Genomic DNA, 24,795 nt, shown 5'->3' with positions numbered 1-24,795 from the left:
ATGTTCATCTTGTTGTATTTTTCTTTGCATTCTTAAAGATCATGTTGTAGTTGATCCGTTTAATTTGAGCAAAATGTGTAATTATCGTGATTAGATCAACGGTTAATTGAGTAAGGAATGTGACACTATGCAATGAGTCCACTTACTGATACTATCATCGCAACTCTTTTAAGCATGTTGCAATGTCTGTGAAACCTAAACCTAAAACAATAATAGATTTTACGTAATAGATACACACGTTAATATGTTATGGTTGTTGATGGACGTTCCAAGTAGGCTATTACTTTTTATGTCATAGACATTCATTGCTACATATTACTACAAAATTGTAAAGTTTAATAATAGAAAAAATCGAATACACACATGCATCATGTTCTTTCTTTCACAATTAGGCTAGTCACTTTCAGACAGGATTCCCATGCATACAATGCAAACAGGTAGCGGCCAACATATGCTTAACTGAAGCTCAATCAGAGCTTAGAATCCCTGCATGTCAGAGCCCTTTTGGTTACGCACCTGCAAACGCGTTAATTATGTTAATGTATGCTTGATTATCTGATGACAACATGTCGGAATCAATATTGTGTTTGGGACATAATTATGAATCAACAACTCTTACTATTAAACCTAATGGGAAAACATAACTATACCTACATGTGATTGCGTCACACTTTAATAAGCCCCTCTGTACAGAGGGGTATGTAATTGTGTGTAAACTATGTGTTTATCACAACTGTGGCAGGCAGAAGGGTGCATGGTAATCTAGTAAGTGGGGGTGTTGAAAGTGGCGTTTGAGTTGTCCTGGGGGAGAGCGTGTTTCCACAGCAGGGCCCCTGAGCCCCCAGTGTGTACGTACCAACAGGGAACTTTAGAGCGGCCATATCCACCCCAGGATTACCAACGGTGGTGGTAACCGGAGTGTCGCCGGTCAGTTGTGATAGCAGCCAGTGTTGTTGTTACGTAACAGCAGCCAAGAGAGAGCTGCATGGCAGCAATAATAGTACTGTAGTATGTAGTATCATTGGAAATTGATCTGAGCAGATAGAAAGGAGAGGAGGGTGTCGAGGCTGAAAGAGATGGAGGGAAAAATACAAGGCAGCTGGCACTGAGGTCTGCTATATGCTGCACACAGCCCAGGGAGACTGTTCTGTACGACAAGCATTCAGCTGTTAACTCAGTCCCTCATTAGTCTGAAGCCATCGTGAGTCTTAATGTTTCAGGAGATTAGCAAAACGTTAAGATAGGATGGTTTATTTCCAAATGAGGACAAGAGGATATAAAACATATAAAATGTAAAAAACATTTTCGTTGCATGAATGTATGTTTGTATGTATGTAAGCAATAATTTGGATGATTATTTGGATGCAGTCTGCATACCTACTGATTGGGTGAAGCATTCCACACTGTGCAGAAGATCCACTGACTAGATAGGCAGAGACAGGGGGGGGGGAGAAACACAGAGAGGGAGGTGGGATAGGGTGAGCTGGGAGGTGAAGGTGCGAGTGACATTAGAAAGCAGGGGACTTGTGTGGCAGCTGAGGAAGCGATAGGTAGGAGAGAGAGAGAGAGAGAGAGAGAGAGAGAGAGAGAGAGAGAGAGAGAGAGAGAGAGAGAGAGAGAGAGAGAGAGAGAGAGAGAGAGAGAGAGAGAGAGAGAGAGAGAGAGAGAGAGAGAGAGAGAGAGAGAGAAAGAGAGAGAGAGAGAGAAAAAGAGAGTTGGATGGCTTGAACCTACTGAAACTCTGATGCATCAACACCACACTGCAGAGGGAAGGAGAGAAACCGTGCCACACACACACACACACACACACCCACGCACACATACACACACACACACCCACACGCACACGCACACACACACACACACACACACACACACACACACACACACACACACACACACACACACACACACACGCACACACACACACAGAAGAGAGAGCGAGGTGGGGGGGTGAAATGCCTCACAGTTGGTACATGCATAGTTACTAGCAAACCCCTCAGGGGACACAGAGGATTTGGCAGCAGTGTAGGAAAGGAGTGGACAGTGGTGGGACAGGGGCGTGACCTGGGCTTTTGTTGGGGAAGTACAAAGTCAGGCTCGAGGTCCCTGAGGAGGGTAGGGGTCTGTCTGTCCCCCATATAAAGCTGTCGTATGGACCCCCGCAAAGAAGAGACTCACATGCAGTGGCTCCGATCCCTGTTGAAGTAAAGCATCCTAACCAAGGATACATTCGTGACAGTTTTGAAACAGGTTGTAAATCACAGCACTTGCTGGATGTCAGTGTGTTTTTTTTTCTGATTGCACCGGAACCAAGACAAAGTGAATACAGTCGTACTGCAGAGTCGTCCACCTCTGAAAATGGCAGTGAGTACATACTATTTCAAGGATTTTAAGTATTCTTGAAAAGTGAATTATTATGTCTGCATTACTTTTGCTATTTGATACGGAATAAATGCATTATAACTGATTATTATTGCTCATAGCAAACTAAACAGATGGTTGATCAGGTTTATTATTGAAATACATAAAGCAAAAATGTGTTGCATGTGCTTATACAGCATGAAGAGAAACCAGGCTTCTTTGCTGCATAAAAAAAGCCTGAGGTGCAGCCATGATTAATAAATGATTCTATAGCCCTTCAACGTATTTTTTTGACAATGTACCACCTCCAGTAATCGATTATTATATGAGCACGATCAATAATTGATTAACAATCAATTATTTATCACACGTGTTAATAATCCCGTTGAATAAGTGTACATGCTTGATTGGCATGATGATTGATTTGATTTAAGTAATAAAAAGACAAGTATGCAGCACATTGATAACTCTAAAAGTTGATTGAACAATCAAGAGTCATCTCATTATGTTATACCACTTGTGTTGTATTTCGTTCTTATCTTACTTTTTTGAAATGCACATAATATTTCACTTGAGTCTAAGCTATTGTCTTATTGCAGTCCTGATTATATTTTGTAGTTACTCCCATATTGATATTTGCTTTGATTGATCACAGCCTCACATATAAATTGCTTGGATGAAAGTATCTTTTAAATCACATAATTGTAATTTCCGTGTTAATTTGTTAATCAGCTGCCTTCCAGTATATTTTTAAAAATATTAACAAGTAACATATACTGAAATAAAAGGGCATATGAAGCATTATGAAGCTGGGTTGACAGGCAATATCCTAGGATATTTTCATTTGTAGATATGTAGAAACATTTTAGTGTAAAGAAACAAACAGGAATTTCTAATTATGTGTCTAATTATCTATTTTTCTTCATGTCCATTAATAATAACAAAAAATTGTTTGTTGTCTTGATTAAAGCATAATCCTTGTTATCTTCCCACCTCTAAATAAAACATGACATTTGTCACAACCTTTATGCACAGTGATTAGCAAATGTGAATTATGATGTCTTAGGTTTTCCGGCAATCTCAAGATTCAGCAGATACGCTTACTTATGGAAATGTCTACATATAAACATATGTATAGACATAAAGGTGTAGTTGATATAGACAATATACATAACATACAAAAACATACAATAACATACAGTCATCAAGCGTATAATGTCACAATCATTGGTGACATTATACAAGGGAGACAGGCCAAGCAGCTCGGACTTCTGATATTATCTCAGCTGAAATCCTGCTGTTTATCCTCATATAGCTTATGATCCAGATAATTGAGGGTACTATCTGAAGACCAATGTGATCAATTTGATTATAACTGATTATGGAGTGGACTCATGAGTGACCAGTCCCACTTCATAATCCATAGAAAATATTATCGGAGAGGTACACATAACACTTCACAACATCACACAATCACAAACGAGAAATTCTAAGACCTTTTCCAATGTGCAACTTAATCAAAACTTGGATTATGGGCATCTATGACAATGTTATGCAATCAAAAGACTGCAAGGTCAAAAACAGAAATATACATAGGTGTTGTGATAGCTTTGTCTACTTGCCTTGAACATGTTCACGCCTCTCTTAATTTAGTGGGCTTCACGGAGAGGATCTAGTTCAGGAGAATGTGAAAGCACACAGGACACAAGGACTATGAATGACAGGAACAAGTGCTGTGATTGTCCCCAGAAGACATCACAGAGATATAACCTTAGATCAGACAATCCATCAGACAATGTCTCGCTCATCCACCCTCACTTGTTAATCTCACTATCTTTTCACCTGGCCAAATCCGTTTACAAGGTTAACTGATACCATATACACAGATATTTGCTGTTTAGGGGATTTAGGGTTGAGGTTCTGGTGACACAACACGCCATGGGGTGGGCTCAGGTAATGGAACGTCAATAGCAGGTCTGATTACATTCTGCGAAGGCATACGTCCCATGCATCAACATGTTCCGGCGGTCAGCGGTCCGCCAATCCTGTCTGTGATCCACTCATCCCCTGTCAACAGGACCGTCTCCCAGAAACACTGACAGATATGTGTTTCTGCGTATGCGTGTGTGTGGTTTTATGTGTGTGTGGTGCAGGCTGTAGAAGCTCAGCAGCTTGATGAGCTATGCTTCCTGACGGCCCAGTCCATGACCAGCCTGAGGACCTCAGACCACTTCCAGATCGTCAAGCTGCTGGGAGAGGGCTCCTACGGCAAGGTGATGCTGGCCGTGCACAGGAAGAGAGGTGGGTGACGGGCCGAGGTGTGGAGCTCAGGGCTCTGGCACTGCACATATAATAAGACGTGAAGAAGAAGCACATGGTTGAAGTGCATACACTATGCAATGCCTTTGACAGTCACTTTCGACAGGACGTCTACAACCAATGGGAGGAATGGCGCGGACAATAAAACTAAAACCAAATAGGAATTACAAAAAGGTTGCAGCAGCAATGAGGTATAGTTTTAAAAGAGTGAGTATGTGTGTGTGTGTGTGTGTGTGTGTGTGTGTGTGTGTGTGTGTGTGTGTGTGTGTGTGTGTGTGTGTGTGTGTGTGTGTGTGTCCGTGTGTGTGTGTGTGTGTGTGTGTGTGTGTGTGTGTGTGTGTGCGACTGGGGGTCAGAGTTGAGTATTGAACATGTTGTGACCATTTGATTTGGATTCAATTCAGGCTTTCACTTAATGGACTTATGAATGAAACCCCCTTAGGGTAGAATTAATCCTTTTAATGAACTCGCTGGCCTGCCAGCCAACCGCCACTGGTTTGAAATTGGACCTTTCCATACTTGCACTCTAGCAAGACATGCACTCAAGGCTGAGCCTCTACACACATTGTGTTGGGGGCTCATTAGTGCTGCTCAACTGGAAGGCTGATGTTGTCTTTATATAGTTCTGGTTTAACCTTCTGCTATTGCTGTAATCGAGGGCTTTGCTACATTCAGTAGGATCGGGTTGCTGTTTAGATCTCAGGGACCATCCCGAGAGGACGTTATATTTTTACTCTGTCTGCCTTAACGGATTGCATATTTCATATCATTGATTTTGTTGAACTAAACTCTCAGTGTGCGATCAGTGACCATCTCATCTTTTCACCATTGGCCCCCAGGCACTCCGATGGCTCTGAAGTTCTTCCCACGCAAGTCAACCTCCCTTGCCTCCTTTCTGCGCGAATACCACCTCTCCCTCTCCTTCTGCACCCATCCCTCGCTGACGCGAGCCCTGGGCATCTTCTATTCCACACCTTCCTACTATGTCTTTGCCCAGCAGGCCGGCCTCTACGGTGACCTCTACAATGTCATCGTGTCAGAGGTGTGATTGAAAGTTGATATGGATCTACAAACACACAACCATGTGTCTAGAGCACTTGGGAACACCCTAAGAGAGATGTGGTGAAATCTATTTCAAGTAGACTTGAATCAGATGCAATCCCATTCTGTCTCAACTTAATAGAACAAAGAATGCTGTATTCATATTTAGTAGTGATCTTGTTGCTGTACCTTCATTTCTTTCAACAACCAATCGAGGCATGCAACAAATTACAGGCGGAACGCATCCAAGCCTCCTCCTCTGTTTGTGTCTCTGCCAGGAACATTTGACGCATTAATGTGAGAGCTAGCCTGCTTTCAATAACAGAGGGTTGGATAAGTCACCAGGCCGGCCAGTCCCTGCAAATTAATGGAAGAGAAGATACTAGAAAACAACTGAATAGAATAGAAATCAACGTATTCATGCAACAATCTTTTCACTCTGATGTATATTGTGATATTGACTCCATGTGCTTGCAGTCTATATTTTGCAACCCTCCATCTATCCTCTCCATCCCTGTGTCCCTCTCTCCCCAGGTGGGGGTGGGGGAGGAGTGTGTGCAGAGGGTGATGGCGCAGCTCAGCGGCGCCGTGACCCACCTGCACTCCCTGGGCTTCGTCCACCGCGACATCAAACCCGAGAACATCTTCCTGTGCGACCCCGCCTGCCGCTGGGTGAAGTTGGGTGACTTCGGCCTGGCCCGGCCCATCGGCACCAGTGTGCGCGGCGTCTGGTACGACTCGCCCTTCTGCACGCCTGAGGTGGAGCCCGTCAAGGCCCTGGAGCAGGAGAACGCGCGGCGGCAGCTCAGCGGGGACCTGGAGCCCGTGGAGCCGTTGTGGATGACAGTGGAGCCCAGCGTGGACAGCTGGGCGCTGGGAGTGCTCAGCTACTGCCTGCTCACCGGCTGCTTCCCCTGGGAGGAGAGCACCCGCGACGCCTCCGGCTACCGCAGGTTCAGGGAGTGGTTCGAGCGCGAGGCCGAGCGGGACAGCGACGGGGAGGACAGGTACCAGGAGGAGGAGGAGGAGAAGGAGAGGGAGGACAGGAGGAGCAACCCTCTGCCCACTCAGTTCAAGGGCTTCAGTCGGCTGGTCATTGCTCTCTTCAAGGAACTGTTGCACCCCCTGCCCGAGCAGCGGGGGAGCCCCGAGGAGATCCTCAGCTACCTGGGAGGCCCCTGGCTGAAGGAGAACGAGGAGCAGCAGGAGAGGAAGGAGGCGGAGGCCGAGAAGGAGGCCAGGAACATAAGCGGGAGAGCAGGAGTGGAGGAAGAACCCGAGAGAGAGGGCCGGGCAGAGAGATAGACTTTTGTTGGCATTTATTTTTAGTAAATCGTTGATATTCATATTTTTTCATATAAAGAATAAATAACTGGGAAAAAGTGTGTGATGGGATGCTGCTGTAGAATATTGCTTCTTCTTCTGTAAATTGCTCCATAATAATGATGTATGTTGTATGTTTCTAAGTGTGTTTGTGTGCAAGTGTATGAGTATGTGGTATGTATAGTATATGTATTAATATATGTTCCCCAAAAAGTAGCTAATATCATAATGTTTTGATCAAAAGCTGTATTATACTGTTGAATTTTCTTTTTCAATTATTTTGCGGATAGAATTAATGAAATGTATAGTTTATGAGAAATGTATTGAAAATGTTTTGAAACGAAAACTGGTGCTATCTACTATGATGTAATGCGAGTTTTCGGAGCACAACACATTCAGCACTATGGTAGCTGAATGTTACCATGAGGGATGGGGGAAATATGGCAAATTAAATAACCATTCCACTCCTTTGTTTATGAACAGTGGCTATAAGCTCCTTATAGTTATCATTTTACATAATGTGTAAATTATGACTTTGTTCATGACTGTGTTCTTCGGTGAGGTTTGAAAAGCGATGGCGGTTGAAGGATGATTCAACTGATTACGATGAAACCTTAAGATTTTATAGATGAAGTTCATAAAATATCTGAAAATAAATCTTTGAAATTACATAGACGTGTAATGTTTTATAGCTGTTGGCTAATCATGGAGGAAAGTGATGCCTTTCTGAGTGGGCAAGGCAACAGGTGCGGACCGGCTTCATCTAAAATTGGACTCCAGAATACACCCTGATAGAGATCCTGATAGCCCTTTACTTCTCGCCTTTCTGCCAACACCAGTGATGGTGGAGAGAAATAGTGAGAGGAGTCAAATCCAAGGCCTCTTTTCATGGGCCGCCACCATTCAAAGAGAACTCCAATACTGTAAACTACAAAAGGATTGACATCTTTTTAGGTGCTCACAAACGAATACCTGACCTGAATACTGCTGGCCGCTGCCCTAGATCTGTCATGAAGAAGAATAGGAGGACTGTACGATGACCTTCAAGCCACTGGCACCTCAGAGATGTATCTTATGCTTACGCTGACAAAGCGGTGGAGGGCTTGCCCTTCCAATGCTAAATAGCGAGATAGAATATGATGCTGTGAAAAGGCTCATAAATCGTTCAATATTCATGGCCGTCGCATGTGAACCGCTATTCTTGGCCAACTAACTGCCAATCACAGGGAAAATACTAATATTTGTTACAATATGGGCATTAGCATAAGGCCCAATACTGGATTGAACTAGACATGGACACATTTGCAATACAATAATGAAAAAAAAGATTATAAAGGCGTCAATGACTTCTGGAAACTTTAGTGTTGCAGTTGGTCCAGGGGTTGGCCTGGAGCCCTGTTAGTAGCAGGCTGCTAATGCAGTGTGTGCGAGGGCTCACCCCTGCTAAGGGCCACTCCAGATGGCCTTATAAATAGACTCCAGGCCCATCTATTTACACACAGCGCTCATCATCACCTCCCTCCAGGCTTGTTGCTTCTGCATGCCCCCCCCCAAGCTCCAGTCCACCTTCACTCTGTCTTGGCACTGGCCGGCCCGGTCAGCGGAATCACACAGAACACTGTGAGACAGCTGGTTCTTGACCTCCTTCTCTCTCAATCTCTCTCCCTCTCTCTCTGTCTCCATTTCTCCTCCTCCCTTGGCACTTACTTCTCCTTTGATCTCCCCTGCCTTGAAGCCCCTCACTGCCTGACTCTCTCTCTGTCTACACCTCTTCACTGTCTCTCTGGCTCTCACTGTCTACACCCCTTACTCCCACAATCTCCTTATTCCCTCTCCTTTCCCCACCCTCCCACGCTCTCTCTCTCTCACTACCTCTCTCTCTCTCTCTCTCTCTCTCTCTCTCTCTCTCTCTCTCTCTCTCTCTCTCTCTCTCTCTCTCTCTCTCTCTCTCTCTCTCTCTCTCTCTCTCTCTCTCTCTCTCTCTCGCTCTCTCTCTCTCTCTCCCACTATCTCTCTCCCTCTCTCTACCCATCTATCTATTTGGGCCTTGCCTCCCTCTACAGAGCACTTGTGTTCAGAGGGGTCAGTGCCTACGCCAGAGCCTGGGAACACCCCAGCCCTCAACCACTGCACCACATGCTACGTGTTCCATTTACGTTAACACTCACAAAGGGCTAAGGGCTTTCTGCCGTTATGCAATGAACTGTATTCCTGGAAACCGGGGGGGCATGAGGGGCGCAGGGTGGTGGTGCCTGTGCTGGTGCTGGTGCCGGGGGTTAGGGTTAGGGGGGGGGGGGGGGGGGGGGGGGGGGTGGGGGGGAGTCATGTGACAGGGCGAGACGAGGGGGTTAAGAGTGGTCCGGCTCGTGACCAATGGAAACACATGGGGGGGACAATAGATTGGCCGTTCAAAGATGCTCATCAAGGCGCAAATCCATGAGGGAGAAGCAAAGGGACAGAGCGCTGGCAGGACAGGGCCAGGACAGGTCATTGGACACCTGTGCATGGAAGTCAATTAGAAGAAAGCTACAGTGTCTATAGTGGGAGGGGGGGGGGGGGGGGGGGGGGGGGTTGGTGTAGGAAAGGTCTTTCCATATACAGAGCCAACATGCCTTAGGGAAAGTGAACAGATTGACTCAGAGTTGGTAAACCACATAGGTCAGGTATTTGCATAGGAACATTTTTTTAATCCAAGCTCTCAGTGTAGAGATTAGACGTTTGTTTTTGTTTTGTTTTCGGGGGGAGGGGTGTTGGGGGCTGTAGGTCAAAGTAATGACACGCATGTAATCCCTTGAAAGGAGAAATCCCCTCGCTCTGCCCCTTCGAACACAGAGCAGTGAGTTCCGACATGTCCCGTCAGATGAGGAAATACAAGTGTTGACATGTAATTAAGCCAGATAAGTGTAAAGCGAATCAGATGGATGGAGTGTTATTGAGGACGAAGGATTGAATAGCACAGATAGTGATATGTGGAAGATGTCTGCAGGGCCAGATGGGGAAATATAAAGAGCTTAACCTGCCATATGTCTGAAATGTATCCCGCTGGGCCAAAGACAAACTACCCAGAGCTATGGTTAGACGACTGCGTGCCCTCCTCTCCCTCTATAGCTCACACTCTCAGTTTTTAGGTTGAACTTGAACCTCAACTTTGAACCCTTAGTCACCATGGCCATAGTGTACCAAAAATGGTACACCATAAGGAATTAAGGTAGTTGACTGATCCCTTTCCAGGCAACAGAGTTAACTCAAAAGTTATTTCTGAAACCATAACGTTTATTAGGGACAAATCCCAAGCAAAATGAAAAGCGGCTCGGCTTAAACAGAATTTAGATGCTGTCGTTCAGGCTTGATCCACAGCTACGTTAGCCCAAAACACTAGAAACACCTCAGCTCGGTTCTTGATAAACAGAGCAGAGGTATAGCTCTTAGTGTCTGATGTTGATGGCTGCATCAGGAATCAATTCCTCTGACCACAACAGTGGACAGAGAGCGGCATCAGAGAGCCCAATCCGCATTGAGAACTTAAATCATCTCTTTCACACAGCTAGGAGTTTATGCGCCAAATGCCAGTTGAGCTGGTTCACCCCGCAGTGTGGGGGTGTCAGGGTGCCGTTACCCCATAACACATTGCCCTCCACGCAGTGCATCACTTGAAAATTGTGTGAATGTCGCAAGGAGAAGACACATCCCTTACGCCTACGCAGTGTGCAGAGTGCCGAAAGAGAAAGGGAGAGCAAACAATAGAATGAGTGAGTAAAGGTTTAATAGTGAGCGGAGTGGGGGGACTTGAGAGGCAGGGTTCATGTGGATCTGGTTACCAGCAAGGCGGGGCTGCTTGGCTGCAGGCCTGGTGGAAGGGGGGGGGGGGGGGGGGAGTAGCAATCACTTCCAACCAATAAACAGGTCTAGAGATTATCATGTGTTTACTATCTGGCATGCTCCTGGTAGCCACCACCCCCTCGTTCCCTGGCCTCGTCAATTCTCCCGCTCCCCCCCCCCCCCCCCCCCCCCCCCCCCCCCCTCCTGCTCCTCTCCTCCTCCTCCTCACCTCCTCACCTTCCTCAACAACAAATAAGCAGAGTGCACTGAACATCAAGTACCTGATCACCTGATACCCCCCGCCCCCCCCCCAAGCCCCCCTCCCTCCCTCCCATCAGATTACACTGCACCTACATCTGTCAAGTTGTCATCGGCCTCATCGAGCGGGCCTTGTTAGGGCAGCCCCCACGCACGCACTGACCTCCGAATGCTTGTAACCCCCCCCCCTCCGATATGCCATGAAGATGTGTGTCGTCGTCCCCCCCACACACACACCTTCAGAGGCCCAAACAGTGTGTGTGTGTGTGCGTGTGTGCGTGTGTGTGTGTGTGTGTGTGTGTGTGTGTGTGTGTGTGTGTGTGTGTGTGTGTGTGTGTGTGTGTGTGTGTGTGTGTGTGTGTGTATGTGTGCGTATTGGGGAGGGATGGATGTGGCTCCAGGGGTATGCTGGTAAAATGTATGTTGGGCAGGCTCAGGGATGCCTGAGGAGCTTCAGGTTTCAGCCACAGTGGTACCAGTGTAAGTCCACCTATTTGACAACATAGGGTCCCCTTTAACAGCCATGCCAGGGGAGCTTCTCCTTCGCTCAGCACTTTCATGTAGAATGACCACCAGTCGCTTTGGACTTTTAAGCATAAAGCAACAACAACCACATTAACATATGCCAATGCTTAATTTATTTATTATTTTGAAGGTTATAATAGCGCATTTTGTTCCCACAACACATTTTGTTCCCATCAATATGCCTTTGTGCTGTTTGATTAGGATTCAATGTATTCAATATTTATATATATATATTGAATACATTGAATCCTAATCAAACGGCACAAAGGCATATTGATATTCACGTGTGGTGCTTTTGGTGAATCCTTTTTACCCATAATTACGGCAAGGAACAATTATTTGTATTTTCAGCTATTCATTACTGCCCGGCACAGTAAATATTTATCTTTGAAATGAAAGCATTATAACACAAGGAACAAACAACTTTGTAGAACTATTTTTGCCCTCGGAATATGCCATGGACAATTATGGCAAAAAAATTGACAAATATATAATTTGTCTTTCATATATTGTCACTTATTCATAATGACTTATACCCAGGGACATTATTATGACAGTTTTTCTCAGTCGCTTTGGTACATTTCTCAGATCAGAATTGAAATTCTCAAAACTACCTGTTCAATCCTCACATCATGGTGTCACTTGTGCACATCAACAAAGTAGTTTCTCATTTCTTTGAACAAGTTGCCAATACTTTGGTACATTCATGCAAACGATTATGCACAATTCTCTGCTCTTTCCTACATTATCAATTGCTCGTGTCATGTTTATCAAAATGTATTGCAATGGGTCTCTATTGAATAGTCTCACCCCCACAACATTTGGCCATTAGTTCATTGCATAAGTCTTTACATGCAAAATGGTTGAACAAGTTGTCATAATATGTCAAGCATATTTCTATACATTTCCATTAGACTTTTTTCTAAATCTGTCCTGAATTGGTAAATTGCTACCAGGTGAATCTTGACTTTCTCTAAACTGGCAAGATCTGGAGCACAACACAATGTTACATTGTTTGACAATGGAATTTGTGGCCCAACAGACAGGAACGTCAGGAGGTGTAGGAAGACTGCACTGTAATTCATAGAGCAACGCCTGTACAGTTTACCCTAAGGAGATTTTCCTATGTTCAAATGACATGGTCTGTCAACTAATTACAGTACAAACAGTCAAAGCGTAAATGCGAACTTGTCCAGTCTCTTGCAATCAATCTCAACATACAGGTGTAACTTACAATTTACAATAATTGCATTCAAAACTTTAGCCATAGTTTACATCAGAGCATCCCTCCAGAGTACACTGTTATATTGACAACATGACTAAGCAAGTCTTATCCGTACACAATGAAACATGGACTTGTAATTTTGATGGCACTGACATGTTCATTGACACAGATATTTACTTTTGAGAAACGAACTAAGGATTTTGAGTAAGAGACTGGCTTTTGCATGAAATCCATGGTGTTTTGCTATTTGTACGAATTGTTTTGAGAAATGCACTTACTGTTTTGCAAATTTCTATTCTGATCTGAGAAATGTACCAAAGCGACCGAGAGAAACTGTAACATCTGCTCTGCCACCTGCTGGTCACTTTTGAGTGTTTCAGCAGAAATGTCAGCCTCTGGTGCAGTGGTCTATTCCTTCCTTTAAAGTTATTTGAATATTATTAGACATTTACTGGGACTGACAATACATATATACATATATGGAATGGGTCATAAGAATATCCTGTTGTATTGCTTTTATATCTCTCTTAATAATCATTCAATTTATAGTCTCCTTTATAATCAGTAAGTAATGGAGGGTTAGTTGATACATACAATTATTTTGTTAATGTCCGGTCATTATATGGTTATTTGTGTTACTTGTGTCTGGAACCATGCCGGCCTACAGGATAGCTCCTTGCAAAGGATACCAACGGTGCCAACAGCCATTTATTATACAGCTTCTGTGTTTTTCTATAAAGACTTTACAGTGCCCAGTGAAGAGTTAGATTTGGCCGTTTGACTGCAAAATCTCTTTTGTAAATGAGCATATGAAATCCTTATGTTGACTTCATTTTTGTAGAATTAGAAAAATAGCGACAATAACATTAGAACAACATTGGTCAAAATAGTTACAAAATATAACCCTTCAATCTCTCAAAGTGCAACAGGAGCAGATTGTTTTTTCCCAGATTTTGAGAGGAGAGAGAGAGAGAGAGAGAGAGAGAGAGAGAGAGAGAGAGAGAGAGAGAGAGAGAGAGAGAGAGAGAGAGAGAGAGAGAGAAAGAGAGAGAGAGAGAGAGAGAGAGAGAGAGAGAGAGAGAGAGAGAGAGAGAGAGAGAGAGAGAGAGAGAGAGAGAGAGAGAGAGAGAGAGAGAGAGAGAGCTATGATGAAAGGCAAGACAATGGGTGTAGGAGGGGGAAGGAATAATGAGAAAGGAGAAAAGGAGGGGAAATAAGAGGAAAACATTTGTTAAACTAACAAGGGTTCGACACGACTAGAAACTTGTAAGTAAACAATTCATATGCCTTTCATATTACCATAATGCATGCATTTGTAGTTGATACACTAATTTGAACGTTTGTGGCTTTTAAAACAACATTTCAGCTGAATATATTTGATATTTTTTTGAGAAGTTGTATAGAGGTTATAATAATGGAAAAGACTTTTGGTTTGCCTGTATGCAGAATAGAGGCACACGACCTGTTTAAACGGATTAACCTCCTCAGCAAAACCTGTTTGGCATGGGAACAAGACTCCCAGAGACACAGGAGGTCCAGACTGGAAAATAACCAGTGCAGGACTGGCATGTACGTAAAGGCATTCCTTTACCTCTTATAGTCAACATGTCCAGAGTGTGACAGTTATAGGGAGGTTATAGGGAAATATAGGAAAAGTAAAGAAGAAAATAACGTGTGACTGTAACAGAAAGGAGGGGTCGTGGGGCTTTTCAAATATGGTAAAAAAAAAAACACATTCTTTAGAGAGAACTCATGTCTTGGTCTCCCAAGACTCTGAGAGAGAGATGGAGAGAGAGCAAGGGAGATAGAGAATGAAACAGAGCAAGAGAGAGAGTAGGGGAGGGGCGGGGGGCGAGAGAGTTCGAGAGAAACAGTGAGCGTGAGAGAGAGACGGAGAGAGAGAGTGACACACACAGAGGGAGGGCAAACTATTTTTAAAAAAAACTGCATAAGTGACTGCAGCAGGAGTGGAATTTTTTAACTTAATTGTGTTTTCTCATGCCTCAGTGCTTCACTTCCACCCATCTTTTGTCAAGTTTCAGACCATATTAAAACAAAAAACATTTAAAAAAGATCTGAATAACATGATAGCAATGATGCCTGCTGTCATAACCTGCGGAAAACCTTGTGGTATCCTAAAGACTCAGAAGCAATTGCCAAAAATTCCCATGCGAGGCACTAGCAGATTATGGGGAAAAATTCAATGGCCAAAAAAAAAGTGTACAGTGGAGATATTGAACAGTTCCTCAGTGTGAAATCACCCGGACCTGTTTCCTCAACCGTTTCCTTCAGCTCGTAAAAAAGACTCGCCTCTTACAAGCTCTAGGAATGGGCGGCCTTCCAGTGGTCCTGCTCCTCTGCAGTTTCCACGGTAACCCTGCCAAACAGCACACACAAATCAAGGCGTTTAATTGCATTTGAGTCGCTGGCGTGTTTGTTTTTGCACGGCGAAACACTCCCCTCATGTGGTTTCTCGTTCCGCAGCGTTCACAGCTGTCGTCCAGGCCCAGCAAGCTGGTAATAGCGTCCATCTCATCATTTACACTTCAGATCAAGACGCTAATTACGTCACGCGCCCTGTGCCATCGCCTGACTCACTGCCCCGGGTCAGCGGGGACAGAGTTTTTTCCCAATCCTAATCGTGTTTTTCTTTTTCTTTCTGTTTCTTGTTTGGCTTTCTATAGAGGCTCCTGGGACATCTGTCATCCCCCTCCTGCCACCCAGTGAGTGTAACTGGGGAGAATGAGCGACACGTTTTTCGTATTGGAACAACGTGGGCCTCTACAACGCCAGGGCTAGTATTAATTATTCTGTTTCGGTGATTCAGATTCTTAAAATAATCACAGACACCCGAAAAGATTGGCAAAAGTTACAACTAAAGGGGCACCTGGTGATCTTTATAATGTGAAGGAAGATGTGTCGTACAAAATTAACATATGTGAACCTCCCCAACTTGTTGCTGACTAATTAACCAGAAAACGGAGCAGGGCCATGCAGGTGACCCACAACGTACTTATGGAGTCTGAACTCATGACATTTGGTCTTGTCTGTGTGTTGATGTCCACTGCATTTTGTTGTGTGCGATGGCTGGTTTTATCATGCTGACCCTGTCTCTCTGTGGATGAAGACTGCAGTGAGCAGAAGTATCCATGCACCAGGATGTACTCAGTTCAGCGGCCCATGAAGAAGTGTGTCGGTTCCATGTGCTTCTACAGGTGAGATATGGTGTAGACTTTATTTGCAGACACTCACACACACGTTTAAAAGTTTAATGGCCTATTGTACAACCATATCTTTCTTTGTACTTTATCTCCCATCTCACCCATGCCTATGTTCTTGTTGTTGCATGTTTTTGTTCATGAATGGTATGGAAATATTGGAAGACGTACATGTCCTCAAATGGCTTCCATAGTGAAATCTGAGTGTGACCTCCCCCATTGCAGGCATTGCATCAGGTCCAAAGTTGAACTGTAATGGCAGGGTGCATTCACTGTGTTCTGTGATTGTTGTGCTGTGTTCTGCTTCTCCCTCAGCTTGCCTCGCGTCTATCTCATCAACAAAGAGATCTGCACCAGAATCCTCTGTGACGACGACGAGTTTCTTCAAGGTGACACATTATCTAACACAAACAAACACACACACACACACACACACACACACTCTTAGCGTAGTATTAACATCTGTATGCCTTAAAACTATTCCAGCGGAGCGGTGCCGGGAGCAGGCCGGATGGCCGAAGCGCCTTCAGAGGTCAACCAATCAGAAACGCTGTCAGGATCACCGTGGCAACCTCAAAACCTGGGCAAACAAGCCTTGATGGGGCCAACATGGTGGCATACACCACATGCGGGACTGCAGGTCCTTAGAGACACAACCCAGGGGCGTAGTCATAAAAACAACCCATAACACTATAAATCCACTTCTCAACACCTGATGGTGTCTCTCTCTCTCTCCTAGACCATACTATGTTTATGTTAGCACATTATAATAATGATTCTAGACAAGGATGATGTGATCTGCTGTTTTCTGTTGATTGATTACATAGAATAACTAGAATCAGCTAGGTGCTATATAGCAACATCCTTTTATTCTGAAGGTTGTACAAACCTGTGCTGTGATTACCTGCTAGGTACTAACTGCAAATCAAGTTGTGCACCATTAAAAGTATAATCAACCCTATTGCTGCAACTATCACTAAATAGCTGATGTTCTCCTCCACGGGCTACCACTCCTTCCCATGCCATCAACTTTATTAAAAAACAACAAATTAAAGTGTGTGGTCTTTGCAGGATATCTTTATATATTTTTTCCGTTTACATACACATGTACATACACAAACAGTGTAATTAACAATTACGGATTGAAATAAATTCTTATTCAGTTGTACAATGAACAAATATTGACATAATATTTAGCGGGCTTATGCACTTGCCCCTCACGCGTTCACTGTGTAACCAACATACATCAATGACAAGTTAATGACGTCGTGCATACATCACCACAAGTCTCATCGTTTCACCTCCTCACGTACAAGCGTAAATTGTACACACAGGACATGGCATCGGGCAAGCATTAGCCCAGTCCTGCTTGTTAGCATCAGAATACGATGAGACAGATAATTTTTCAAAAAATCTATAGAAATACTCATGATGGGCTGAGAACTGTTTCATACGAAACGTGTACACGTTGAGTGTGACAGGAGTAGCGCTCTGTGCTAGAGTTTGCCTTGCTTAGCTTAATTGCAGCTGTTCTCATAAAGCATCAGGTAGAGTATCATCTAGAACACCATAGTAACTGGCAGAGTGGTGCGGACACGTGCATACACACACACACACAGGACTATTCATTGGGCCAGGAGGTCACGATCCGTGTGAATCACCCGGCCCCGGCCATGCCAGCTCTGTAGGGTAGAGATGACACAACACACAGACTAATTCATTCCTCTCTGCTCAGAGGTGAAAAACGCATGGTTCTTCCTTCCATCTTCCAGACCGTTTTTCTCATTATTGTTATTAATCAGTGTTCTTTTCAATGCATTTGCACTCTGTGCCAAGGATCAACTTCTTGTGTTAAAACGTAAACATCTGTGTCTTTTCAAAACATATAAGTTCCCAAACTAGATGCCTGAGTCGGTCTGCAGGGCCGATGGCGTCCCACTAGAGGGCGGCGGAGAGCACATGTACGACAGATGGGATGGCTACAGCCTGGCGGTTTTCTTCAAAGAGGCCTGGTAAAGCTTTGCCTGTAGCTTTAGTCTATTATTAGAACAGTCCTTGCATTGAAATGCTAAGACTTTGCTGATGATCAACTCAACAGACAGCGTGGTAGACGGTCCGTCAGTGCATATTCGAGAGGGGGTTGGGGGGGAGGATTTAAAAGTAAGTAAGCTACACACGAATAACGAATGACAATAATTGCAAACTACTGACAATATATATCTACATAACTCTCTGTACATAATATCAATTAATAAGTTAGTCCCTATTGAAATATCTCCCTTGTCCTTATGCATCAGTGGGAGATATTCCATTGTAGAAGTGTAATAGAGGAGGAAGAGGAGGAGGAGGAGGAGGAGAAAGTCATGACGATACAATGGGAACAGAACACAGGGGACAGATGAATGGAAGAGTAGGAAACGAGGCTTAGGGAGTACTTATACCCAATTCTGACCTGAAACTGCATCTTGATTAAGGAACTGTCCTGTTTGAAGAGGGGGTCAAAAACTGAAATAGATAATAAATAATAGAAAACAACATAATGTAAGCCAGTGTAAAGAAAAAGGGAACTAGTGGAAGCAAGAAAGTCCTTCCTTCACTTCTGGGTTACTGAGTCGAAATCTCCCCACAGGTCAGAGGTTGCGGTGGTGTTGGAGATCGGAGCATCTACAGAGTTGTCATTAGTGGAGTCCAGATCCAGCAGACAGCCTGGGATGAAAAGAACAGACAAGAATATTACACACTTGTCAATTTGGATTTTCATCACAATAAAAACATTCCACAATATTATTTTAAATGTATTATACCAACCATTTATATAATTTAGGATTTAAATAATTTCACAAATTTCTTGTCTGCGATTAATAAAGTATCACCTGATCTTATCTTAAAAAGGAAATGATTTAATGAAATCAAAACCTTTTTAGTTGTGGGTCGTCAAGGTACAGTAACCTACCCATGTCACCTTCTTCCACAGCAGGTTGCGTGTTCTGATTGTCCGATTTAGAAGGGGGTGGGGCAAGTTTTCCTGCAGGAGGCGGGGGGAGGAGCCCAAAGCCCCCTGAGCCCTGTGGGCGGGCCTTCTCCCTCTTTCTGGACTGCTACAAAACAAACAGCAAATTCACTGCATCTCAGAAACATTACAAACGTAGATGTTATTCAGTAATTAAATATCTGCATATAAACAGTAGTAACCCCGATATTAAGCGTGATGGTTTGTCCTTCTTTAAAGCCCAGGTCTAGCTTTGGAGTGTTGTCGGGCGTCTGTGCCTGTTTGCTGATTTCGTCCTCTTGTTTCACCCACCTGGGACAAAACAGATAAGAGGTATGAGAGAGAGAATCCATGAGCTTCATGGTAGCACTGAATACATCAGGGCATCCAGATGCCAGCGCTGGGCAGTACCTACTTGAAGTGGTCCTGCAGGGCCACGTTGAAGTCAAAGGAGTCCCCTCGGTCCCCGAAGCCGATGCCGATGAAGGCGCTGCGCCCTGGAGCACCAGAACAAGATCAGCGTGATCCAGCTGACACACAGGCTCAGTGCCGACACAGTCCTCAGTTTGAATTCAATTCAAATAACTTTATTATTCCGTTCACAACTTCACATGTGGAGGAGCAGCAGGGTGTGTCCATACCCAAAGGTACACACAATGACAAACACAAACACACACACACACACACACACACACACACACACACACACACACACACACACACACACACACACACACACACACACACACACACACACACCATCAGCCCATACTAGACATATGGCAGATAAAAAATCTTTGCCAAGCCTAGTGAATAAATAGTAGTACCTCCATAGTGGAGGGGAAATAAATAAATCATATAAAAAGAATAAACATTGTGTTTGTCCCGTTACATGTACATCTATTGCGTCCCTTTTCAATGTACAACTTGGGTCATGCCACGTTCACCTAATCACACTACACACGGGACTGCATTGCTCAATTGATATATATATATATATACACATATATAAATATTCAATGTTATAAATATAGATATAGTTAAAAGCACTAGCGTGAACTATTTCTAATAATAACAACAACTAAAGTTATAGTCATTAATAATGCAATGAACAAACAGATTTCCTTTCTGCACGCCATCCTGTGATCAGTTCACTGTAGGCCTGATACCTATTTTGAAACCGGCCAAAATACATAATTCAAACTTTACTACCATACCATAATCAACCATAATTCCAAGAACACCAGTTGGTATTCGCACATTCTCCCAACATTCACATCCTGCATGACCACCAGCGAGCCATCACACAACACACACAACGTACCGCTATCGTCCTGTATGCGCAGTACAAAGTAGCGGCTGGAGTCGCTGACGGTTTCCACAGCGATGCCGGGGAACTCGTCGATGGGGGCCTGAGCGAACAGCTCCCCTGCAGAAAGAGAAGAGGGAACAGCAGCGGGTGAAGAGAGCTGACGAGGTCTCCGGGATGTGGATGAAATATCAGCCAGCTGGTACTTGTCCTAGCGCTTTGGCACTGCGGTTATCAATGTGTCCTTGTCTTGAAAGTGAACAGAAAGCTCCATCGTGGTGATTTATGGATATACACGCTATACTATATCCAACTGTTGTCCTATAACACCACCATGTAATCGTTGATTGCATGTCCCCCATTACACTGGGTGCTACTATTAAATACTCACCGTGTGAGTTTTTTACGATCCTGTGGGAATCCCACTTGCCAGGCATCAAGTTATGCCTTTGTGTCAGCGTCCTATGAGGAACTACGTGATCTACTTGATACCTGATGGACAGATGGTGCATCCAATTACTGGCCAAGTATTTCTTTAATGTACCCCTATCCGAACAGTTTCTAAGGATGATGGCTCTGTGTAAGAAACCATCTGGTGCATCAGGTTAATTAAATACAGCACTAGGGGATTGCAGTCTGGTTCGATCTGTTGTGTATACTAAGGAAATCAAAGGAGTAGAGGGCATATGAATGATATTACCCAATTCAAACTAAAATTATTGTAGTTTCTTCTGCCAACTTAGTATAAAGACATGTTTGCTTATTATTGTATTATTAGTGCTAGGGGATGTTGTGTATTTAGTTGGAGGAGAATCGGTCACCTTGAGGTGATAGTTACCAAAGGGGGATGGTGGTGACATAAAGGCAGCAGATAAATAACTGCAGCGCCAATGGAAGTTGAACTAGTGGTTGTTGCGTCCAATCTCACCCACGTACCAGAGATCTTATCCTCCAGTTTAATGTAGGCTACTTTCCCCCTTGCTGTTACCCGCATACGTCCAGTCCAGTCTGGGGAGTCCAGCTTCCAGTCGGCTGCCCTGACGGACAATACAGTTCAGAAACAATGATGAGGCTAGTACTCAAGAGAATGGACGTCAGACATGAACAAACAGATGGGGTTTAGAGAGTGTGTGAGTGGTCTGTGTATGCGTGCGTCTTGGTGCAAAAGCTTTATAATACCAAAGAAACGTGACTCAAGCGATTACACTCGACATCTCACAGTGGCCTACGGCTGGGATAATACTTGTATCCCCGCAGTTACTAAGTGATTCACAAAGCGGACTCGGGGTATCGTGTGGTTCTGTGGTAAACCAGTCCTGATGGTGAGGAATACCCGGCCCAGGCTACTGTTGTCCATACGGGATACAGCTGCACTGCACTAGCTCACAGCGCCAGCACCACCACAGGCAAACACATCCTTTTTACTCACATCGCACGACTTGCTAATGAAGTCAAGGGAAGTACTATGCCTTATAATATACGATGAAACAGATTAGCCTAAAAAAAAAAAACATATCCATGATTTCCAATTCTGTCAGTTGTTTTAACAGCAGCACATCGGTGCCTACGCGCTATAGCTGCTATCTGCTTACCAAATGCTGGATAAGCGGGTACTAATGTCATATTGACAGGTGCATAGCTGAGCAGTATAGTTGCACATGATCGTTGACAATACTTCTAAACTGGATATAATAACTATGAGATATTCCCCCAACCTTATTAAAGGCGACAACACTGAACAAAACAAATGGTCCCTAGGTAAAGATGACTTGGAGGACGTTAGGGTTGCCTGTGATGATGTAATGTTCTCTCGCAGCATCAATGAAAGAGGCTTTGTATAAATGATTGGCTAAAATATGTGGATGCCCGTCACAACTCACCGTACACCCCGGTTTGATGCTCTCGGTGGGATTCGGTAAACATTGACATCAGGTTTAACACAGAGGATCGACTCGTACGCACCCTCGGTCGCCATCTTGCCTTTAATTTAATCAGTGGGTCGATGAGTGGCGATGCGCGAAGGTACTAGGGGGACGCTGTCGTACTTCACTGTGCGCACTAATTGAACATCACTTTTATTAAAATACCAATAACTAGGTAGGTTATTTTCATGTAAAATGAAGAAAAAATGACTACATTAATTGTACTTTATTACAAATTAGCATTTTTTGGACTACATAGGCGGTTTCACAAAGTTCTACAGTTTGCTATGTATTTACTTAATCAACCATTAAAAATAGCTCCTCATTGAAAAGTCCGCTGACCAGCATGACGGCTCCAGAGAAAGGCGAGACTGTCAGGTTAACAGTCCAAAAAGTCTGAAAACATCTCTTAAATCTTCTGTTTCACATGGCTGTAAAGGAAGGAACGAAAAATTATGTCACGTAGTTCCTGGATCAGACAGCTTGGGTGGAGCAACTGTTTATTTTGGAAACGTAGATTCGCTGTTCCAATCGCTGATGTTAAGTGAACTAAAGCGTTTATTTATTCAGGTTTTACCTGGAGGATGCGGTTTAGTTTTCTTGACAGACGCACATAATTGGTATGCAGCCCTTCCCAGGCCTTGAAGCGGCTCAGCCTGTGAGCTACAAAGGTCTGCCAGCAGTAGAAGTAGTCTGGGAAGGAAAGGAAAGGAAATGGCAGATGGCCATTGGCAATAGACTTCTAAACATTATAATAAAGTATGTTCACACTCTCTCTCTCTCTCGCTCTCTCTCTCTCCCTCTGACGCACACACACTCTCTCTCACACAAACACACACACACACACACACACACACACACACACACACACACACACACACACACACACACACACACACACAGTGGCTAACCTTTGTAGCTCATCACTTTGACCTGGACCCCTGCCCTCCTCAGGTCCCTCAAGCCCTCTACATGCGGACTGCCCTCCAGGTCACAGAAGTAGAGGCGAGACACGAAGATCCTGAGTCGCAGGTTGGGTGTCTGCCTCAGGAACCGGGTCAGCGTGGTCGCACAGTTGGCACAGGGCGACCAGGAGCAGAACCAGGTGACGGAGTAGCTCAGTCTTCGGTTTCTGTCGTCTGCGCAGCCCCAGAGGCCCGGGCACAGCGCCCCCAGGTAGCTCAAAAACAGCAGCTGCAGGGAGGTGGAGGAGGGAGAGGGTATAGTGCAGGGGCATCATGGAGGAGATGAGTGTAGTACAAGAGTAAGAGACTTTGTCTAAGGTGAAAGGGTTGATAAGGTCCAGAGACGGTCAGTAATTATTATGATCCATTGGAGGAAGGTAGTTCTACTCGTATGAGTAGTCATGGTAATGGTTTAAAACACTATTCATTTCTCACCTCTGCGTGGCAGCCAGTGCGATTGCGTAGGTGTCCGAAGTCAAAAGAGAGGGAATCAGGTCCAAGCCTTCTCTTTACTACGAAGCAGAGATAGGTCTCGTTGCGGCCTTTTGCCCATCGCATGTTCTTGTAATTGTAGATGAATTTTTTCTGGGCCAAGAGCACACTGAGACATAGGAGAGAAGCTGAGAGCTTGTTTCAGTAAACCCCTGCGGTAAGGGTCTGTAATCATCAACCATTCACATCGCACAAGTATCGCATTGAGTGTATTTCTTTCGCTCTCAGTTTCAGTCAGACAACTTTTTGCGAAACCAGGAGAAAGTGTTTTACATCATTGCTTTCTGACAAGCCAGCTTGGGAGATGAGTGATAGACAGATAAATAGTTTTGATGACCTCTATTCAGATATTTTAACAAATGTCACTACAAATAATATCATAGTCATGCCTAAATTATTATATATTAATATATATATTCACAAATACCTTTATAATATTATTATTTGTAGACGTTAAAGCAATTAATTCGACATTATGCATCAAACAGAAATAAACATATAGCAGAAAAGATATGGCTCACCTGTCTAGCTTACTAATCATTTTGAAAGTCGACTTCGCTCACAATCAATGAACCGATTACATGAATTTAAACCAGAGGGGGTGTGTTTGTGTTTGTGTGGTGTGTGTGTGTGTGTGTGTGTGTGTGTGTGTGTGTGTGTGTGTGTGTGTGTGTGTGTGTGTGTGTGTGTGTGTGTGTGTGTGTGTGTGTGTGTGTGTGTGTATTCATATTCTGGGGGAGGGGGGCTGACTGCATATATTACTATACATAAACAGCTTGCGCGGTTTAAAGAACGCTTCTGGTTGGATGACAGAATATTTAAAAATTCAGTCCAGGCTGGCACCAGCAACTGATTCCAAGTCAGGCTGTTTGGTTGCTCACTTTTGTATTTACTATTTGTTTATGTCTCTCAGTGAAGCGAGGCGTGAGCGCGTGTGGTAAAATGTCTTTATTGCACAGTTGAAAAGAAACCATTATGGTTGTATAATCCGAGGCAATAAAATATTTTTTATTGGGGAAACATGAC

General features: G+C 44.1%; 4 protein-coding genes across 9 annotated transcripts; 2 read left to right on the top strand and 2 right to left on the bottom strand.

Annotated features, from left to right (window-relative positions):
- The first annotated feature begins 1,913 nt into the window (after nt 1-1,913).
- sbk3 (SH3 domain binding kinase family, member 3) lies at nt 1,914-7,718 on the top strand. Of its 2 annotated transcripts, none has more exons than XM_030371503.1 (4): nt 1,914-2,367; nt 4,518-4,665; nt 5,523-5,725; nt 6,259-7,718. In XM_030371503.1, exons 1-4 carry the CDS (start codon nt 2,362-2,364, stop codon nt 7,027-7,029), a joined length of 1,128 nt encoding a protein of 375 aa, XP_030227363.1. In that variant the 5' UTR covers nt 1,914-2,361; the 3' UTR covers nt 7,030-7,718. The 2 variants fall into 2 exon arrangements, with proteins under 2 accessions (XP_030227363.1, XP_030227364.1); XM_030371504.1 differs by lacking the exon at nt 1,914-2,367 and adding an exon at nt 4,790-4,874 and having other exon boundaries at nt 4,534-4,665.
- A 6,270-nt stretch (nt 7,719-13,988) lies between these two features.
- mfap5 (microfibril associated protein 5) lies at nt 13,989-16,806 on the top strand. 3 transcript variants are annotated; one of them, XM_030370991.1, is made up of 8 exons: nt 14,010-14,140; nt 14,363-14,443; nt 15,167-15,245; nt 15,359-15,391; nt 15,559-15,597; nt 16,002-16,089; nt 16,408-16,481; nt 16,579-16,806. In XM_030370991.1, exons 3-8 carry the CDS (start codon nt 15,203-15,205, stop codon nt 16,689-16,691), a joined length of 390 nt encoding a protein of 129 aa, XP_030226851.1. In that variant the 5' UTR covers nt 14,010-14,140; nt 14,363-14,443; nt 15,167-15,202; the 3' UTR covers nt 16,692-16,806. The 3 variants fall into 3 exon arrangements, with proteins under 3 accessions (XP_030226849.1, XP_030226851.1, XP_030226850.1); XM_030370990.1 differs by having other exon boundaries at nt 14,019-14,140; nt 14,321-14,443; XM_030370989.1 differs by lacking the exon at nt 14,363-14,443 and having other exon boundaries at nt 13,989-14,140.
- A 345-nt stretch (nt 16,807-17,151) lies between these two features.
- Nucleotides 17,152-22,395, bottom strand: LOC115554309 (adaptin ear-binding coat-associated protein 1). Of its 3 annotated transcripts, XR_003978580.1 has the most exons (8): nt 22,271-22,394; nt 21,327-21,427; nt 20,406-20,510; nt 19,497-19,578; nt 19,285-19,393; nt 19,046-19,190; nt 18,545-18,798; nt 17,152-17,774 (listed from the first exon to the last, which is right to left on the bottom strand). XR_003978580.1 is itself a non-coding variant. In XM_030370987.1 (7 exons), the coding sequence occupies exons 1-7, from the start codon at nt 22,363-22,365 to the stop codon at nt 18,686-18,688; spliced, it is 747 nt and encodes a 248-aa protein (XP_030226847.1). In that variant the 5' UTR covers nt 22,366-22,395; the 3' UTR covers nt 17,152-18,685. The 3 variants fall into 3 exon arrangements, 2 of the variants coding, with proteins under 2 accessions (XP_030226847.1, XP_030226846.1); XM_030370987.1 differs by having other exon boundaries at nt 17,152-18,798; nt 19,046-19,187; nt 22,271-22,395; XM_030370986.1 differs by having other exon boundaries at nt 17,152-18,798.
- Nucleotides 22,396-22,523: 128 nt separating this feature from the next.
- aicda (activation-induced cytidine deaminase) lies at nt 22,524-24,373 on the bottom strand. Its single transcript, XM_030370988.1, has 5 exons — nt 24,291-24,373; nt 23,713-23,878; nt 23,224-23,506; nt 22,890-23,005; nt 22,524-22,743 (listed from the first exon to the last, which is right to left on the bottom strand). Exons 1-5 carry the CDS (start codon nt 24,308-24,310, stop codon nt 22,687-22,689), a joined length of 642 nt encoding a protein of 213 aa, XP_030226848.1. The 5' UTR covers nt 24,311-24,373; the 3' UTR covers nt 22,524-22,686.
- Nucleotides 24,374-24,795: the final 422 nt, after the last annotated feature.

This window comes from Gadus morhua, chromosome 11 (assembly GCF_902167405.1).
Source record: "Gadus morhua chromosome 11, gadMor3.0, whole genome shotgun sequence".
In the NCBI taxonomy this organism is placed as follows: domain Eukaryota; kingdom Metazoa; phylum Chordata; class Actinopteri; order Gadiformes; family Gadidae; genus Gadus; species Gadus morhua.
This window is presented reverse-complemented; position numbering and strand designations above follow the sequence as displayed.

Bases quoted from the DNA above. Each gene is read 5' to 3' on its own strand.
- sbk3 (XM_030371503.1), top strand. The intron at 4,666-5,522 runs GTGGGTGACGGG...ATTGGCCCCCAG, and splicing joins GGCCGTGCACAGGAAGAGAG to GCACTCCGATGGCTCTGAAG. The intron at 5,726-6,258 runs GTGTGATTGAAA...CTCTCTCCCCAG, and splicing joins ACAATGTCATCGTGTCAGAG to GTGGGGGTGGGGGAGGAGTG.
- aicda (XM_030370988.1), bottom strand. From the start codon at position 24,310: ATGATTAGTAAGCTAGACAG. The intron at 23,879-24,290 runs GTGAGCCATATC...CCTATGTCTCAG, and splicing joins ATGATTAGTAAGCTAGACAG to TGTGCTCTTGGCCCAGAAAA. The intron at 23,006-23,223 runs GTTAGCCACTGT...TTTCCTTCCCAG, and splicing joins CAAAGTGATGAGCTACAAAG to ACTACTTCTACTGCTGGCAG.
- LOC115554309 (XM_030370986.1), bottom strand. From the start codon at position 22,365: ATGGCGACCGAGGGTGCGTACGAGTCGATCCTCTGTGTTAAACCTGAT. The intron at 21,428-22,270 runs GTGAGTTGTGAC...ATTGTCCGTCAG, and splicing joins GCATCAAACCGGGGTGTACG to GGCAGCCGACTGGAAGCTGG. The intron at 19,191-19,284 runs GTTACTACTGTT...TTTGTTTTGTAG, and splicing joins CCATCACGCTTAATATCGGG to CAGTCCAGAAAGAGGGAGAA.
- mfap5 (XM_030370989.1), top strand. From the start codon at position 15,203: ATGGGCGGCCTTCCAGTGGTCCTGCTCCTCTGCAGTTTCCACG. The intron at 15,392-15,558 runs GTAATAGCGTCC...GGCTTTCTATAG, and splicing joins CGTCCAGGCCCAGCAAGCTG to AGGCTCCTGGGACATCTGTC. The intron at 15,598-16,001 runs GTGAGTGTAACT...CTGTGGATGAAG, and splicing joins CATCCCCCTCCTGCCACCCA to ACTGCAGTGAGCAGAAGTAT.